Source organism: Budorcas taxicolor, chromosome 3 (assembly GCF_023091745.1).
Source record: "Budorcas taxicolor isolate Tak-1 chromosome 3, Takin1.1, whole genome shotgun sequence".
Lineage (NCBI taxonomy): Eukaryota > Metazoa > Chordata > Mammalia > Artiodactyla > Bovidae > Budorcas > Budorcas taxicolor.
In genome coordinates, this window is record NC_068912.1 from 29,215,486 (window position 1) to 29,232,199 (window position 16,714).

The 16,714-nt window shown below is 41.8% G+C and overlaps 1 protein-coding gene and 1 non-coding gene across 2 annotated transcripts in view; one reads left to right on the plus strand and one right to left on the minus strand.

Annotated features, from left to right (window-relative positions):
• Positions 1-4,178: 4,178 nt before the first annotated feature.
• TRIM33 (tripartite motif containing 33) overlaps positions 4,179-16,714 on the plus strand; it is a 141,729-nt gene continuing 129,193 nt past the window's right edge. Inside the window, exon 1 of the mRNA XM_052636645.1 lies at positions 4,179-4,704. Coding sequence (XP_052492605.1) covers positions 4,179-4,704 — 526 coding nt within the window. The remainder of the gene's footprint in view (positions 4,705-16,714) is intronic.
• Positions 6,187-6,259, minus strand: TRNAE-CUC (transfer RNA glutamic acid (anticodon CUC)). Its single transcript has one exon. It is a non-coding gene; the product is annotated as a tRNA-Glu (tRNA).

A 16,714-nucleotide genomic window follows, 5' to 3' on the forward strand; every position in this document is an offset into this window, starting at 1 on the left:
TTATAATTCAGTCTAAGACTGAAAGGATTTACAAGCAAAGTTTAACTTGCTCATATCCTGTCACATCAACTTTTAAAAGCATCTGCTATTATAGGTCAACAATAAAATGTGAAAAGTGTTAAATATTCTTTGATATCTTACATAAACCACACTAAAATGCCTTTCATTAAGTAAAAGGCAACATTTTATTTTCTTTTTGATTGAACTCCATGGCTTGTGGGATCTTAACAGTTCCCTGACCAGGGACTGAATCCGGGCTCTCAGCAGTGAGGCTGCAGAATCCTAGTCACTGGATTACCAGAGAATTCCCAAAAGGCAAAATTTTAGATACAGGGAATTCTGGATTGGCATAGTTAAGACCAAAATGATAAAGAAGACATTGCTACCTTATCTCCAGCCCTTTACAGTCTAATGAACAAAAACTGAAATGCAGGTGAATCTTGCTCAATTCTATGAGACAGTAAAGGGATTTCCCAGTATTTAAATAAAGATTTTATGTTCATATAATCAGTTCTATAAATCTAAATTAAAACCAGTCTCCTATAGGTTTTGAAATGGCATTCAGCATTTCTTTGAAAAGCTGGACATCATCAGTCAAACCTTTAGAAGGGGGAACAGTGATAGTACTTGTTGAATTGGAATTATTATCAAAATTCAAAAAGCTGAATATATTAATTTAACCACAGCCAATCTTTTTTAATTCAGGACTGTCTAACAGAAATATTTTATCAGCCATTCATGATCTGAATTCTGGTATATGCGATCAATTTAAACATTACACATAAAAGAAGTTGAGATTTCTGTTTTGAAGAAATAAGGCAGTGGGCCAACTACTACTCATTAGCAGCTCTGAGATAAGCTATCAAGTCTGCCCTTTCTGATTTCTTAACTAGCAAAGATTATCTTTGTTCCAGGGATGTACTTCTTGGGATCTTCCAATACCCTTCTCCCAGGTGATGCCTTTGTTCTTATTGGCATCAGTGTAAGAGAATCCAGGGGCCAGACCTGTCTTCCATCCAGACCATTCCTGTACTTCCTTTGCTTTTCCACGGTGGAGCACTGGGCATATTTCTGGACAAAAATCGCCCTTCTCAACATCACCCATTAAAATTTTGGTCTTTTGACACGTGCATTAGGAAGGTCCTTGTTATGAAACTGAACTTTCTGATAAGTCCAAAGACATGCTAAACCAAGGTTCATGTGCTAATGCCCGTGTTCAGAGAAGTGAACTTTAAATCACAAAATGTCACCTTTATATCCCCTAGTCTCACCCACTCATGATTGTAAGCATGGTGCATTGACAGAAATGCCCCAAATCTTAACTGCAGTTCAGCATTCCTCTGCTGGTCTTTGTGCATTGCTTCCAAGCCTGCTGACAACCAAGGCTCCTCTGTCCAAGAGTGGCAGAACTGGCCACTGCAAACCATCATGGTACTCTTGGGCTACTCTGCCTCACTGCTGCCAACCTCTTGTACCCAGCTCATGAATTATGCTCTCCCCATGGCTCACTCCCAGTGCTCTTTCTCTTTTCTGGATAGCTGGAAAGTTCTTTCCTCTTCTGGTTACCAGCAACATCACAGTTTCCTCCACAGCCAGAGCTACTAGGCTCTGATTGATATCTCTCTTCACTTCAGAACTGTGTTTTTCTTACAATGTTCTTGCAAGGCAGTTGGCGTAAAAGATAGCCAACATCAGGGAAATGGTGGGATCCTTATACCCACTGCTCCGTTCAGCCCACAGTATTGTTTCTTTTGAGATTTTTCTCTCTGGTACCTTTGTTTCTACCTCCAGTTGTGTTCCCTTCATGAACCTTTGGGTCTACTTTTACATTCATTTCATGTTTACCATGTGCCGGGTACTGTTGTTCATTGTTCAGTCACTAAATTGTGTCCCAACTCTTTGGTACCCTATAAACTGCAGCACGCCAGGCTTCCTTGTCCTCCACTGTCTCTTGGAGTTTGCTCAAACTGTCCATTGAGTCGGTGATGTCAGCTAACCATCTTATCTTCTGTCACCCATTTTTCCTCCTGCCCTCAATCTTGGAGCTTCAGTGGCAGTCCTTGCACTGAATATTCAGGACTGATTTCCTTTAGGATTGACTGGTTTGATCTCCTTGCAGTTCAAGGGACTGTTAAGAGTCTTCTCCAGTACCACAGTTTGAGAGCATCAGTTCTTCAGCACTCAGCCCTCTTTATGATCCGACTCTCATTTATATATGTATATATTTATGTACGTATACACTTTTTTTTAATGCAGTGACTTAAGTCAATAAAAATATAAGTGATACAGGACTGTATTTCTTCCTAGTAATGTTATATACATCTATGTCTATACAAACTAAAAAAAACCCCCACTATCAGTCATCTCATTAAGACACATTCCCAATTAACATTTTACTTTTCATGTTTAATATTATCTAATGAAGTGGAACACTTTTGATTATATACTTTTTAAATGGATGATGCTTGTTAAACCACCTGTTTACCTTTCCACTGGGTAGTTTTAAAATTAATGTGACAACTGAAAAATGTTAGTAATGCAAAATGTCAGAAATGGCAGTCTCTGCAACTATTTACACTCTTGATGAAAATTTTTAGGATCATCTTAAATTGTTTGAGGTAAGAAAGCAGTTTTTCAAAGTTCTTTTCCAAAACACAAAAGTTTAGCAAGTTGAAGGCCTTCTCTGTATGTGACCGGCTCCTTCAATTCTTTAATCTCCTCTTCAACTTCTCTTTGCCTCTGTCAAGTCACTCCAGTCACACAGACTGTAACAAGCCAAGAATATGTCTACCTCAGGCCCTTTGTACTTACTGCTTTTTCTGATTAGAACACTCTTCTGCAAGAGAACCAAAGCTTGATCAACAGAGGACTTCCCCAATCACCTCTAATCTGAATTCCTTTTTCCCTTTCATAGCTTTTATCATTCCCTGCATATATTTACGTCACTCTTTCCCCAGACTGCAAACTCCTTGAAAGTCAAGGGTCTCCTTTGTTCCCTGCTGCAATCCTAGCATCTATAAAACATTACCTGTCACATAGTAAGAGGTCACTGTTTTGAACGAATAAATGAAAAATGTTTCGAGGTGGCTTATTGTAAGGACTTATACCAGCTCAAGAATATTTCTTGGGAACACTGTCGGAAGAGGAAAGTACTTCACGATCTGAACATTAAAACAGCCATAGTACTTGTTTCCCAAATAAAGACAAACCTTCCTGAAAGCTGCTATTAACTACACTTGTTAGGGTATTTGCGACTCAACTCACGCCCGGACACTAAGTGGGACTCTGAAGACATAATATTGGTCAGAGCGTGACTTCTCAAACTGACGCCCATCAGTCAGTCAAAGCGCTTTCAACATTCATCAGCTCTCCCCCACTTCCTGATGCAGATCTGGGGTGTGGTCCTGGCACATCTCCGCTCTGAAAAAGCCTCTCAGTTGATTGGTTTTCTGATGCGTAGCAACGGCAGAGAAACAATCACCTTAAGAAGCTAAAAATAGCGGTTAAAGAGTTTTTTTTTTCCTTCACTGAGTTTTTTCAGCCTATTTCTGGTAAGCCGCCAGTTAAAAACAAAAATCCTCCCTTTACTGCTCCCGAGAGATACAATCATCCAAAGGAACGCGGCTAATTAAAGCACAGAGACCCAGGAAGCCTGGGAGTCTAACCCGGCGCGGAGGGAGGTTTCCGCGGATATGCGCCAGCCCTGGGACCCGCACCACCCGAGTCGCTCGCTCTACAGGAAAGAGCCCCGGCCTTCCACCCTTTCCCACTCTTCCCCGTATAGTGGCCGCGTCCGAGTTCTTCCACTCGCCACTAAAGATAGTTCAGCCTCAACAGTCTCAGGCTTTAAAAGCTCACTGCGAACGGAACTGCAGCGGGACGGAATCTTACGTGCTGGCCCCAGAGGTCGGGAGGGGCAACCTGGACGGCTGCGCGCCCGCGCCCGGAGTTCCCGCCTCCCTCCGGAGGACGTCCGTGCGTACGTGCGCGCGCCGCGCCCGCCCTCCAGCAGCCGCGCGACGCGAGGCTGGGGGTGCCGCGTGCGCGCGCGCTCTCGTTCGTTCGTTCTCTAGCCTGCTCGTTCTCGGCGGCCGCTCTCGCTGCGGCTGCGGCTGGGGCTGGGGGCGGCGGCGGCGGCGGGCGGCGCGGGGCGGTCCGGCGGGTTCAAAGAGGAAAACATGGCGGAAAACAAAGGCGGCGGCGAGGCTGAGAGCGGCGGCGGGGGCAGCAGTAGCGCGCCGGTAACTGCCGGAGCCGCCGGGCTCGCGGCGCAGGAGGCGGAGCCGCCTCTCGCGGCGGTGCTGGTGGAGGAGGAGGAGGAGGAAGGCGGCAGGGCCGGCGCGGAGAGCGGCGCGGCCGGGCCCGACGACGGGGGGGTGGCCGCGGCCTCCTCGGGCTCGGCCCCGGCTGCCTCAGCCCCTGCAGCCTCAATGGGCCCTGGAGTTCCCGGGGGGGCGGTATCGACGCCAGCCCCAGCCCCGGCCTCGGCTCCTGCTCCGGGTCCCTCGGCGGGGCCGCCTCCAGGACCGCCAGCCTCGCTCCTGGACACCTGCGCCGTGTGTCAGCAGAGCCTGCAGAGCCGGCGTGAGGCGGAGCCCAAGCTGTTGCCCTGTCTTCACTCCTTCTGCCTGCGATGCCTGCCTGAGCCCGAGCGCCAACTCAACGTGCCCATCCCGGGGGGCAGCAACGGCGACATCCAGCAAGGTGAGCGGGAGGCCCGGCCCGAGGTCTGGGCCGAAAGGGGTTTGCTGTGCCGAGGAGGATCTGGGGTCCTCTGAGAGTACTCGGGTTCGGGGCTGCTCGGACCGGCGTGATCCTCAAGAGTCTCAGAGGTGAAAGACACGGCTCCTGGGACAGTTTTCAGAGAAGCTGAACCTCCAGAGAGACGGGGAGGGTGAAGGGAGGGGTGCCGGCTGCGAGAGGCTGGGGGAGGGGACGCCGGCTGCAGGGGAGGTTCGTGGTGTGCCGATCCGGGCCGGGAAGGCGTGGACTCTGGCCGAGTGTAGGTTCGGGAGCTGATGGAACGGATTGTGAGCGAAGAAGGGGTCTGGGAATTCGCCTGTGGGAAGCGTTTTTAAGGGAGGGCCCAGCCCCGAGAGGTGTTGAGGAGGGAGTAGGTAAGAGATAAGGGCAGTGAGGATGAATTGCCTTGGGGGGAGACTTGTTCTAAGCTAGGGGAAAAAAGGACTGGGAAGGTTAAAGGACTGGGAAGGTTAAAGGGCATTGGCGAATTTGGGGCTAAGAAAAGGCGTCTGGTAGAAAGTAACTTTAGAATGACATTGAGAAGAAGGAACTCTGGAAACAAAATCGCTGTGAGGGGCCTGTATGGCCAGGGAAAAAAACCTTAGGTTTAGGGGTAAAGGAGAACTGAGCTTTGAAGGGAATTCGGTGTTAGGGAGAGTTGGGATGAATTTATATTCTTTGACATTAATGGACCTTTAGTGTTTCGGATACCGTGCTACGATTGGATAAAATACGCAGTGAGGAGCCGGTTCACTGCCCAGCATAGGGGAAACAGACGTATGAGATACAGCAGTGGAGGGTGGATACAGTGGTTGTGGCACAGTCAAGAGAAGGTCAGGAAAACTTTACTGAAAAGCAGTCCTTGAGTAGGTTTCTTGAAGGCTGAGTAGGTCACTGAGTTGTAGTTTTCAGAACACAGGGCACCTTATACATTCCTGGGACGGGATCAGGTCATCACTGGAAATTAAGTTGGTTTGATGGGCTGAGTAGGTAAGAAGTCACAATCCCTTACCTGAAGCTCTTGGGACCAGGTGTGTTTTAGAGGTCAGAATATTTTGAAAAATTTTTCTTTTTCCTCTGAGGTCTTCAATACTCCAGCGGGGTCTGGGTTAACAATTCATTATTAAGTATTAATGTTTCTGTAGTGAGGCATATGAATATCACTAATGGGATAGAGAAATAATCCTCTACAATTCAGGGTGGGTTTTGTTGCAGACTCATGAAAAAAACTAAAATTTCAAAGCTTTTGAAGTTTGGGGCTGAAGGTAAGGGATTGTGGCCCTGTGCTAAAGGGTTTTGGATTCGTCCTGTAGACTGTATCCTGGTACATTGTAGATAGACTAAAGGGAGTCCCTCACAGACTTTTTTAAAAAATATCTATCTATCCTGCAAGGGGCTTCCTTGAAGCATGCGGGGTCTTTAGTTGTGGCATGTGGGATCTAGTTCCCTGACCAGGGATTGAACCTGGGCCTCCTGCATTGAGAGTGCCATGTCTTAGCCACTGGACCACCAGGGAAGTCACCTCACAGATGTTTGTATTAGGGTAAAAGGATGACATTTGTGATCTAGAAAGATTGCTTGGGGGCACATTGAAGGGTAAGGGAAGAAAAAACCTGAGGCAGGACTAGTTAGGAAAATTCTGGCAGTAATCTAGGAGAGAAATTAGCCGGTAAAGAACTGTTAGGTGTTGAAGAAGGAAATGTTTTGTTATGGGGGAAAGGTATGGACTTCTGGAGAAAACGTTTTTCTTGGATGCCTACTTGGTCACTTCTTGCTTGTGAGTTGGACAGATTAATTTTACAAGGACAAAAATTATCTACCTGATAAAGTTATTGATAGAATAAAGTGACTTAACGAAGTGACTAGTACATGGTGCTAGTACATGTAACAAAGTGACTAGTACATGGTAGTTATTAGTGAAATGGCAGCTAGTTTATCATTGATGGTAACTGATTGTTAAGTAGCGCTGAGAATGGAGATGAGGCGCCAGTTGAGATTGGTGTGAGAGAGACACAGGTGTCTAGGCCAAGTTCCAGGTTTCTCGTTTGGTGGGTGGCAGTGCTATTAATGCAAAATCAGATAATTCAGGCACAGAAACAGGTTGTGTGTGTGTGTGTTGTGTTTTGGAGGGAGGATGTAATGATTTCAGTTTTGGATTTGAAGTATTATTGAGACCTGCAGGTAAGAATGTTAAAAGTGAGGGTTTAATCGATGGAGAGGATACTAAATGATAATGGGTATAGGGAGGGTGGATAATGGGTGTGTAACTAACTGCTGAGGGCCTCATGAGTATAGTTAAGACTTGTGAGATTCAGTGTTCTTGTGGGAACCTGGATTAGGTGAGAGATTTAGAGGGGATACAAGATGAAAATTGTGTTTGATTGATGTGGCTGAGGGACTGAGCTTATGAAATTAGTTCTGTTTTATTTATGCAGGACAGAGAATAATTGTGTGTAAATGTCCTCTTCACTTTGTCATCCTTTGTTTTGGAACGAGGAGAAATAAGTAGACGAGACTAAATACTGTCAGTCTTAAGGTAGTGTTGCTTTCTAACCAGTATCTAGAACAGATTAAGTCTGGAAGCCACCATGTTTTTAGGCAGCAGAGTCTAGAAAATAACTTAGTATTACCTCCTGTGTGTATCTTTTACTTCGCCTTTAAAAAAAAATCAAACTTGCTGTCTGGAAGGAACACTGGATTGGAGTTGGGGAGCATAGTTCTGCCCTTTGTTTTCTGGTTCCCTCAGTTTATCATGTTTCTGTCCTTCAGTTTCTTTATCTCTAAAATGTAGCTTATAGTTCTTCACTTATATCTCATTAAATCAAATTAAGTAATGAAAGTGAAAATACTTTCTTAAACTGTGAAATGCTTTGCAACTGTAAGGTATTATTGAACAGCTTGTGATTCTTTCTCTGGTCTGGATAGGCATGGTTAGTAGTTTGATTTACTGTCTTAAGTGGTTCTGAAGCAGTGACATTACCTTCCCTTCTAATGGCCTTGTTTTCCTCCTTTTCTAACACACCAAAGTTATTCAAACCCTTTAGCTGTTCCTTTTAGATCCATCATTCTCCAAGTGTGGTTTCTGGACTAGCAGCATCGACATTACCTGCACTCTTGTTAGGAACGGGCCCCATTCAAGACCGTCTAACCAGAAATCATTTTCAGTAAGTCCAGCAGGTGATTGTGATTCACACTGAATTTGAGAACCACTGTTCTTAAGTGAAGGGCTACTCACTTCAAATGTTGCCTGTGCAGAAAGACCTCCTGACTTTTATTTGTTTTAAGGCTTTATTTTTAAAGAGCAGTTTTAGGTTTACAGCAATATTCAGTGAGATACAGAAAGATAAGGAAATTTCCCATATAACTCTACCCTCCCAGACCTAAATAGTATCTCCCATTATCAACATCCCTCACCACAGCGGTACATTTTTGAGAGTTGATCGCCCTACATCATAATCACCCAGAGTCCACAGTTTATGTTAGGGTTTCACTCTTGTTGTACATTCTGAGGGTTTGAGCAAATGTAGTATAATAACATGGATTTGTCATAATATCATACAAAGTATTTTCACTGTCCTGAAAACTCTGTGTCTGGTTGCTCTTTAAAGTACTGGTAGTTGGCTATCCCATATCTGACGGGGGTTTTGGAACCAGTCCCTTGAGATTACTAAGGGACATTTGTAGTCTTCCAGGTCACTCTTTGACATATTACCTTTATTTCTTCATTGCACAGATAAAATCCAAAATGTTTTCTTGTTTTTGTTTACTTGTTTCTTGTTTCCCACTGGAATGTTGTAGAGTGAATGTTCAATAAGTAGATGTTGGATGAATAATCATATGGAGAGCTTTTTAAAATACAATTTTGGGAGTTTAAGAGATTGTTTCAGTTTAATTGGGGATGACACTGGGAATTTGAATTTTTAATAAGTATCTTATTCTGATTCTGGAATCTTTCACACTTTGAGAGGCATGGATTTAAATATTTTGAGAACTGATTTATGTGCTTTTGGAGTATTTGGAAAATCAAAATAAGTTAGTTAATATTTGTTGAATCTTAATAGCTTTTTAAAGTGCTTTTGTGTTTATTTTTTTTAGGTTTGTTTCAGGTTGAGTCAAATAGGTGTCAATAGTGGGTATGTCAGTAGTGGGAGAAGTATCAATAACCTCAGATATGCAGATGACACCACTCTTATGTCAGAAAGTGAAGAGGAACTAAAAAGCCTCTTGATGAAAGTGAAAGAGGAGAGTGAAAAAGTTGGCTTAAAGCTCAACATTCAGAAAACGAAGATGATGGCATCTGGTCCCATCACTTCATGGGAACTAGATGGGGAAACAGTGTCAGACTTTATTTTTGGGGGCTCCAATAACACTGCAGATGGTGATTGCAGCCATGAAATTAAAAGACGCTCACTCCTTGGAAGGAAAGTTATGACCAACCTAGATAGCGTATTGAAAAGCAGAGACATTACTTTGCCAATAAAGGTCCGTCTAGTCAAGGCTGTGGTTTTTCCAGTGGTCATGTATGGATGTGAGAGTTGGACTGTGAACAAAGCTGAGCGCCGAAGAACTGATGCTTTTGAACTGTGGTGTTGGAGAAGACTCTTGAGAGTCCCTTGGACTGTAAGGAGATCCAACCAGTCCATTCTAAAGGAGATCAGTCCTGGGTGTTCATTGGAAGGACTGATGCTGAAGTGGAAACTCCAATACTTTGGCTACCTCATGCAAAGAGTTGACTCATTGGAAAAGACCCTGATGCTGGGAGGGATTGGGGGCAGGAGGAGGAGGGGACGACAGAGGATGAGATGGCTGGGTGGCATCACCGACTCGATGGACATGAGTTTGAGTGAACTCTGGGAGTTGGTGATGGACAGGGAGGCCTGGCGTGCTGTGATTCATGGGGTCGCAAAGAGTTGGACACGACTGAGTGACTGAACTGAACTAAGTGGGTACGTGTAAATCTAGTAATGTATCAATAAAAGTACAGATATGTATTGGTGCATCTGAATAGTCTCTCAGATGAACCCTTGAAGGAGTTGAGACTTTTGTAGTAGGGCATAGACAGCATGGTGATGTGGATGAAGATCTGATTTGGGAGTAAATTGCATTAGGTGCTGTTACTAATTTACTGTGTAGCTTTGGGCGGGTCAGCTAGACAGCGTCTCCAGGTCTGCAATTTGAAGTTGAGTTCTTATCCAGTAAAATTCTGATTCTATTATTGTTTTTAATGCTAACTTTTCACATCTACATAAGTTTAATATACTTACCTTTTGTGGGGAATAATGGAAGAATCAACATGGGGAAATGATTCTGTTTACGAATCTTCAACTTTTTTGAAAAGTCTGAGATGGCAACATCCATGTTGTAAGTGAGAGAGAATACCTCTGGATATAGTGTGAAGAGCTCGTCCTCAAAATGGTTTTATCACTGAGCATGGGCTTCCCAGGTGGTTCTAGTGGTAAAGAACCCTCCTGCCAATGCAGGAGACATAAGAGACGTGGATTTGATCCCTGGGTTGGTAACATCCACTGGAGGAGGAAATGGCAACCCACTCCAGTATTCGTTCTTGCCTGGAGAATCCCACGGACACAGGAGCTTGGCGGGCTATAGTCCATAGGGTCGCAGAGTCGGACACCACTGGAGTGACTTAGCACACCACGTGGTGAACCACTAGGGGAGTCTTCCGTTAGAGTTCTTGGATTTTCTTTCCCCAGCAGTATGTGTAATAAATGGCAGTTGGCTAGTTCTGGGTGTGGCTTATCTGGGAAATTTTTTTTAGGCCCTACTTGAGTTTTTGAATGATAATATAGTCATCAGCAATCAGTCATTAAAGTTGTATCAAACAAAAGCACTTTAACAACTTCTAGCATTGTGGTTGGTTAAATGTATGTAATTCAGGAATCAGAATGCAGTCAGAAGGCCTGCATTTATTTTTGAGCTCTATTATTTACTACCTGAATGACTGTGGGTTTGTTACTTAGCATCTGTAAATTGAGAAGAATAATAATACCTGTTTCAACAGTGTTATTGTGAGGCTTAAACGGATTAATACACTGTAAATTGCTTTGTATAGTGCCCAGCCCCCAATAAATTGTACTGCTGTTATTTCTGTTGACTTCCAGTTGTCCCCTATTGCTTTTGTGATTACTTCTGTCTCACGATAAGCAGAAAGAAGAGGCAGGAAGGCAAATTGTTGGTGTTTTTCTGACATTTGATGAAATAGAGCATGCCTGACAGTTATTTGCATTTCAGATCTCTCATTCCAGCTGCCTAAAACTTGGGTAAATTCATATTCTAAATCCAGAGTCTTTACGATGTCTAATATGTCTACACCAAGAGTTTTAGTTAGGAAAGTCTAATTGCTTTTCATTTCCTTATATACACTCCTGATAACAGACAATACATGAGAATAGTAACTTAAAGTAGTTTCTCAAAGTTGGTCTGTGAAACTGAGTTGGGGGGGTGACAGTGGGGAGAGGATTGTCTCTGATACACTTTTAGGTGTTGGCAAAGTTGAAACTGTTTTCCTTATAACACTGATTCATTGTTTGCCTTATTCACTGTTCTGATGTTTGTATTAATAATAGGAAATCAGTGATGGATAACATTGCTTGGCACCTTAGCAGAAATTAAGATAGTACCTCCAGACCCTTCTTAAAAGTTATTCTATCTCTACCATTACATACTTAGAGTAAAACTGCCGCCACCAGCAAAGAAAATCACGTTAGTTTTATGTCCTTGAAGCAGTAAAAATTACTTTTAAAATCTTGATCCTTAATATTGTGTGTGATAAAATGTGATAATGCAAAGTGTTTCTGCAGACTGAAGTGCGGTAAGACAAGTACTCATGCAGTTGTTTGAATTCCAAGCTGGATTAGCTGCTTTTTTTCTTGGAAAATAATTTTTACTTGAAAGAATGATTAACAAACTGTGGTGTGGAAATTTGGCAGCCATTTTCTTAAAAATGAATGAACTGAGCTGGGTCGCTTTAAGGAAAACAACTGTTGTTTTATGTTGCCAGTGATAAAAATTGAGCTTTTAAATGAAAATTAGGATTTTGGGAAACTTGTATCTTATCAATATTTAAAGGCTTTTCTGATAAGGCTGGTAGTGATACTAACTTTTTTTTTGGGGGGGGGGGATACTGTACAATGAAATGTCAACATTTGGAAGATCTACATAGTGAGCCAATATTTTCCAAATGACCAATGCATGATATTACAAAATCATACATAGAAAAAAGATTCAAAGTGCAAAATAGACCAATAGATTTTAACGTAAGGGAGCAGTAAAAGTTCATCACTGGTAAATTTCACATTGCAACTGATGTTTAAGAAATTAAACTGTGATATTCGAACATATTAAAGAAGAGTATCCACAGATTGTCTGAAAACACTATTAAAATATTCTTCCCTTTTCTTAAAATGGTTGTATGAGGCCAAGTTTTCCTTATATTCTTCAAACAAAACAACCTTTCACAACAGGTTAAATGCAAAAACTATATTCAGACATCTATTAAACTGGATATTCAAGAGATTAAAAAAAATATGAATTAGTGTCACTCTTTACTAAAACTTTTTGTTTTGTTTTGGAAATTATTTCTGATAAATATTTTACTTCAGCATTCTGTATGTTTATTTTTAAATGAATTAATAAAATATTTTAATGAAACATTATTATTAACAGTTATTTATTGTTAGTCAGCTGTACCCTGACACAAAATGATTTTGGTGTTAAAAATAAATAAAAATTTTAACTGGAAATAGAACTGCCATATGACCCAGTGTATGCTACTGCTGGGCATACACACTGAGAAAACCAGAATTGAAAGAGACACGTGTACCCCAGTGTTTATTGCACCACTGTTTACAATAGCTAGGACAGGGAAGCAAGCTAGATGTCCATTGGCAGATGAATAGATAAGAAAGTTGTAGGACATGTACACAATGCAGTATTAGCTGTTAAAAAGAACAAATTTGAGCCTGTTCTCATGAGGTAGATGAAACTGGAGCCTGTTATACAAAGTGAAGTAAGTCAGAAAGAAAAACAACAGTACAGTAGATTAATGCATATGTATGGAATTTAGAAAGATGATAATGACTGCCCTATTTGCAAGACAGCAAAAAAGACACAGATACAAAGAACAGACTTTTGGACTCTTGGAGAAGGCGAGGGTAGGATGATTTGAGAGAATAGCATTGAAACATGTATATGACCATATGTGAAACAGAGGACCAGTCCAAGTCTGATGTATGAAACAGGGCACTCAAAGCCAGTGTACTGGGAAAACCCAGAGGGATGGGATGGGGGGGAGGAAGGTGGGAGGGATTTGGAGCGGGGCGAACATGTGCAGCTGTGGCTGATTCATGTCAACGTATGGCAGAAGCCGCCACAATATTGTAAAGTAATTAGCCACCAATTTAAATAAATTTAAAAAAATGATTATATTAAATAAGATATTTAAAAGTCCTCAGCTTTTCTTTCTAATACAGTACATATTGATGGATAAAACCCATCTAAACATTTTTAGTTTCTCAATGATTGAGTGTAAGAGGGATTCTGAGAACAAAAAGTTTGAGACTTGCTTCTTTAAAGGGGCTATAACAAAGTGATAATGTAGAGTCATTAGAAAGAGTGTCAGACTGTGGAATAGTGGAAGATGGCAGATTCATATGTTTATAGTCCTTCATTTTGGGGTACCCATCACAGTTCATAAAGAGGTTGTCCCCAAAGGAATATAAAGAGGAAAAGAGTGCTTAAGAACTTACAGAGTTGGACCTTTTGTAAATAGCTTGCTGTGGATATATTAATTTTGTTTTTTCCTGTTTATGACTGGTCGACTGAGTTCTATCATTTTATTTTTCAGAGGACAAGTTCTGAGGTTGGGCTCATGGTGTTGGATACATTAATTTTGTCTCCTCTGTGGTCGCAGATTATATCACCTTCTTTCCTAGCCTGCTTCTAGAATGGACATCAGTCCCAAGGCGGAGTGGGAAAAAACAAGGATGAATGAACATAAATGCACCATTTTCAGAAAAATATTTAAAATCTATATCTTAATGATGTGTAAATATCATGAATTATATGGTACTAGGGAAAACTACTTTTTGAATGCTTGTTATGTGAAGTTTGTTATTGCTTCTGTGAATAACATGTCCATATGTCTTCTATTTCTCTTTAGTTTGCTAACATTTTAGAAAAATTTTTGATTCGTAAGAATTCTTGATAAGTTCTATATACTGATACTTTGTTGGTTATGTAAATTGAAGGTTTATGGCTTGGTGTGATAGCCAACCTCTTAAGATGGCCCTGGTGTTCTCTTTAGTATTTATACCCTTCTTTAGTCTTTGCTCACAGTGCTTGTTTGGGTGACCAATAGAATATAGCAGAATTAACAGTGACTTCTGAGGCTTCATTAAAGGTATTCAGCTTTTTCCTTATCCTTTGGATTTCTTGTTCTCGGTGAAAACAAGCTGTCACTAACAGTTCTGAAAAGAACTGGGGTCTACTAGCATCCAGGACCAACTTCCCAGCTAATGTAAATGAGCCACTTTGGAGGTGCATCTTCCAACGTGATCAGGCTTTTAGATAACTGCAGTCCCGGCTGACATCTGACTGCAGTCTCATTAGAGCATAGAGAGAACCACTTGCCATATCACTCCCAGATTCCTGACTCAAAGAAACTGAAAGATAATGGAGTGGTTTTACTCCACTAAGTTTTGGGATAATTTGTTACACAACAATAAACTAGTATACTAGACTTTTTCTTTTTAGAAAGCTGTGGAGAAGGAAACAACCCACTCCGGTATTCTTGCCTGGAGAATTCCATGGACAGAGAAGCCTGGCGAGCTACAGTCCATGGGGTCACAAAGAGTCGAACTCGATTGAGCGACCAACACTTACAAAGCTGTCTTTTGATAGATGAGAGGTTTTTTAAAAATCAGTTTCCCCCCTTTTTCTACCTTTAGTGCTTTTCATAAAGCTACAGTAAACCTTCAGTTCAGTTCAGTCGCTCAGTTGTGTCCGACTCTGCGACCCCATGAATCGCAGCACACCAGGCCTCCCTGTCCATCACCAACTCCTGGAGTTCACTCAGACTCACATCCGTCGAGTCAGTGATGCCATCCAGCCATCTCATCCTCTGTCGTCCCCTTCTCCTCCTGCCCCCAATCCCTCCCAGCATCAGGGTCTTTTCCAATGAGTCAACTCTTCGCATGAGGTGGCCAAAGTACTGGAGTTTCAGCTTTAGCATCATTCCTTCCAAGGAAATCCCAGGGCTGATCTCCTTCACAATGGACTGGTTGGATCTCCTTGCAGTCCAAGGGACTCTCAAGAGTCTTCTCGAACACCACAGTTCAAAAGCATCAATTCTTTGGTGCTCAGCTTTCTTCACAGTCCAACTCTCACATCCATACATGACCACAGGAAAAACCATAGTCTTGACTAGACGGACCTTAGTCAGCAAAGTAATGTCTCTGCTTTTGAATATGCTATCTAGGTTGGTCATAACTTTCCTTCCAAGGAGTGAGTGTCTTTTAATTTCATGGCTGCAATCACCATCTGCACTGATTTTGGAGCCCCCAAAAATAAAGTCTGACACTGTTTCCACTGTTTCCCCATCTAGTTCCCATGAAGTGATGGGCCCAGATGCCATGATCTTCGTTTTCTGAATGTTGAGCTTTAAGCCAACTTTTTCACTCTCCACTTTCACTTCCATCAAGAGGCTTTTTAGTTCCTCTTCACTTTCTGCCATAAGGGTGGTGTCATCTGCATATCTGAGGTTATTGATATTTCTCCTGGCAATCTTGATTCCAGCTTGTGTTTCTTCCAGTCCAGTGTATCTCAGGATGTACTCTGCATAGAAGTTAAATAAGCAGGGTGATAATATACAGCCTTGACGTACTCCTTTTCCTATTTGGAATCAGTCTGTTGTTCCATGTCCAGTTCCAGCTGTTGCTTCCTGACCTGCATACAGATTTCTCAAGAGGCAGGTCAGGTGGTCTGGACATCTCTTTCAGAATTTTCCACAGTTTATTGTGATCCACACAGTCAAAGGCTTTGGCATAGTCAATAAAGCAGAAATAGATGTTTTTCTGGAACTCTCTTGCTTTTTCCATGATCTAGTGGATGTTGGCAATTTGATCTCTGGTTCCTCTGCCTTTTCTAAAACCAGCTTGAACATCAGGAAGTTCATCGTTCACGTATTGCTGAAGCCTGGCTTGAAGAATTTTGAGCATTACTTTACTAGCATGAGAGATGAGTGCAATTGTGCGGTAGTTTGAGCATTCTTTGGCATTGCCTTTTATATACCTTGTTCATCTTAAAGATTATCTTGACTGATCTAGACTTTCAGCTCTTATATTAGAATCATCTTGTGAAAATTCCTTTTAAAAACTTGTCTGTATTTATGTTGGAATTGCTTTGAATATATAGATTAATTTGGGAGAAAAATGCTATCTTTACAGTATGGTGTCTGCCTGTTCAGAAATATTGTATGCTTTTCTGTTTGCTTAAATCTTTTGGTTTTGAATATTAACATAGTTTTTTCCCGTAGAAAAGTCTTAAACATCCTTTGTGAGTTGTTCTTATACACTTACTTTGGTTTTACTATAAATGTTTCCCTTGAATTATATTTAATTGTGTTTGCTTTGTTTTTCTTGTTTTTCATTTTGCTTTTTAAATATCTGAAGTGTACTGATTTCATGTTTATATTGAAATAATTCCATCCTCTAATTCCATTATCTGAAGTTCCTGAAGTCCTGTTCTACTATTACTTGCTTCTGCCTGTTCGAGATTATGGTAGATGGTGTTTTCCAGTGTTTCATAGTTTTGGATTTTGAGCGTATATATACTAGGGCTTTAATTATGAATCCTGCCAGACCTGGTTTTTGGGAGCAAGTCTCCAAACAGTAAAAAAGAGCCTTTGCTTCTGTCTGGTGCCACCATTGAAAAGTCACTGAAGTAAATTTTTAGT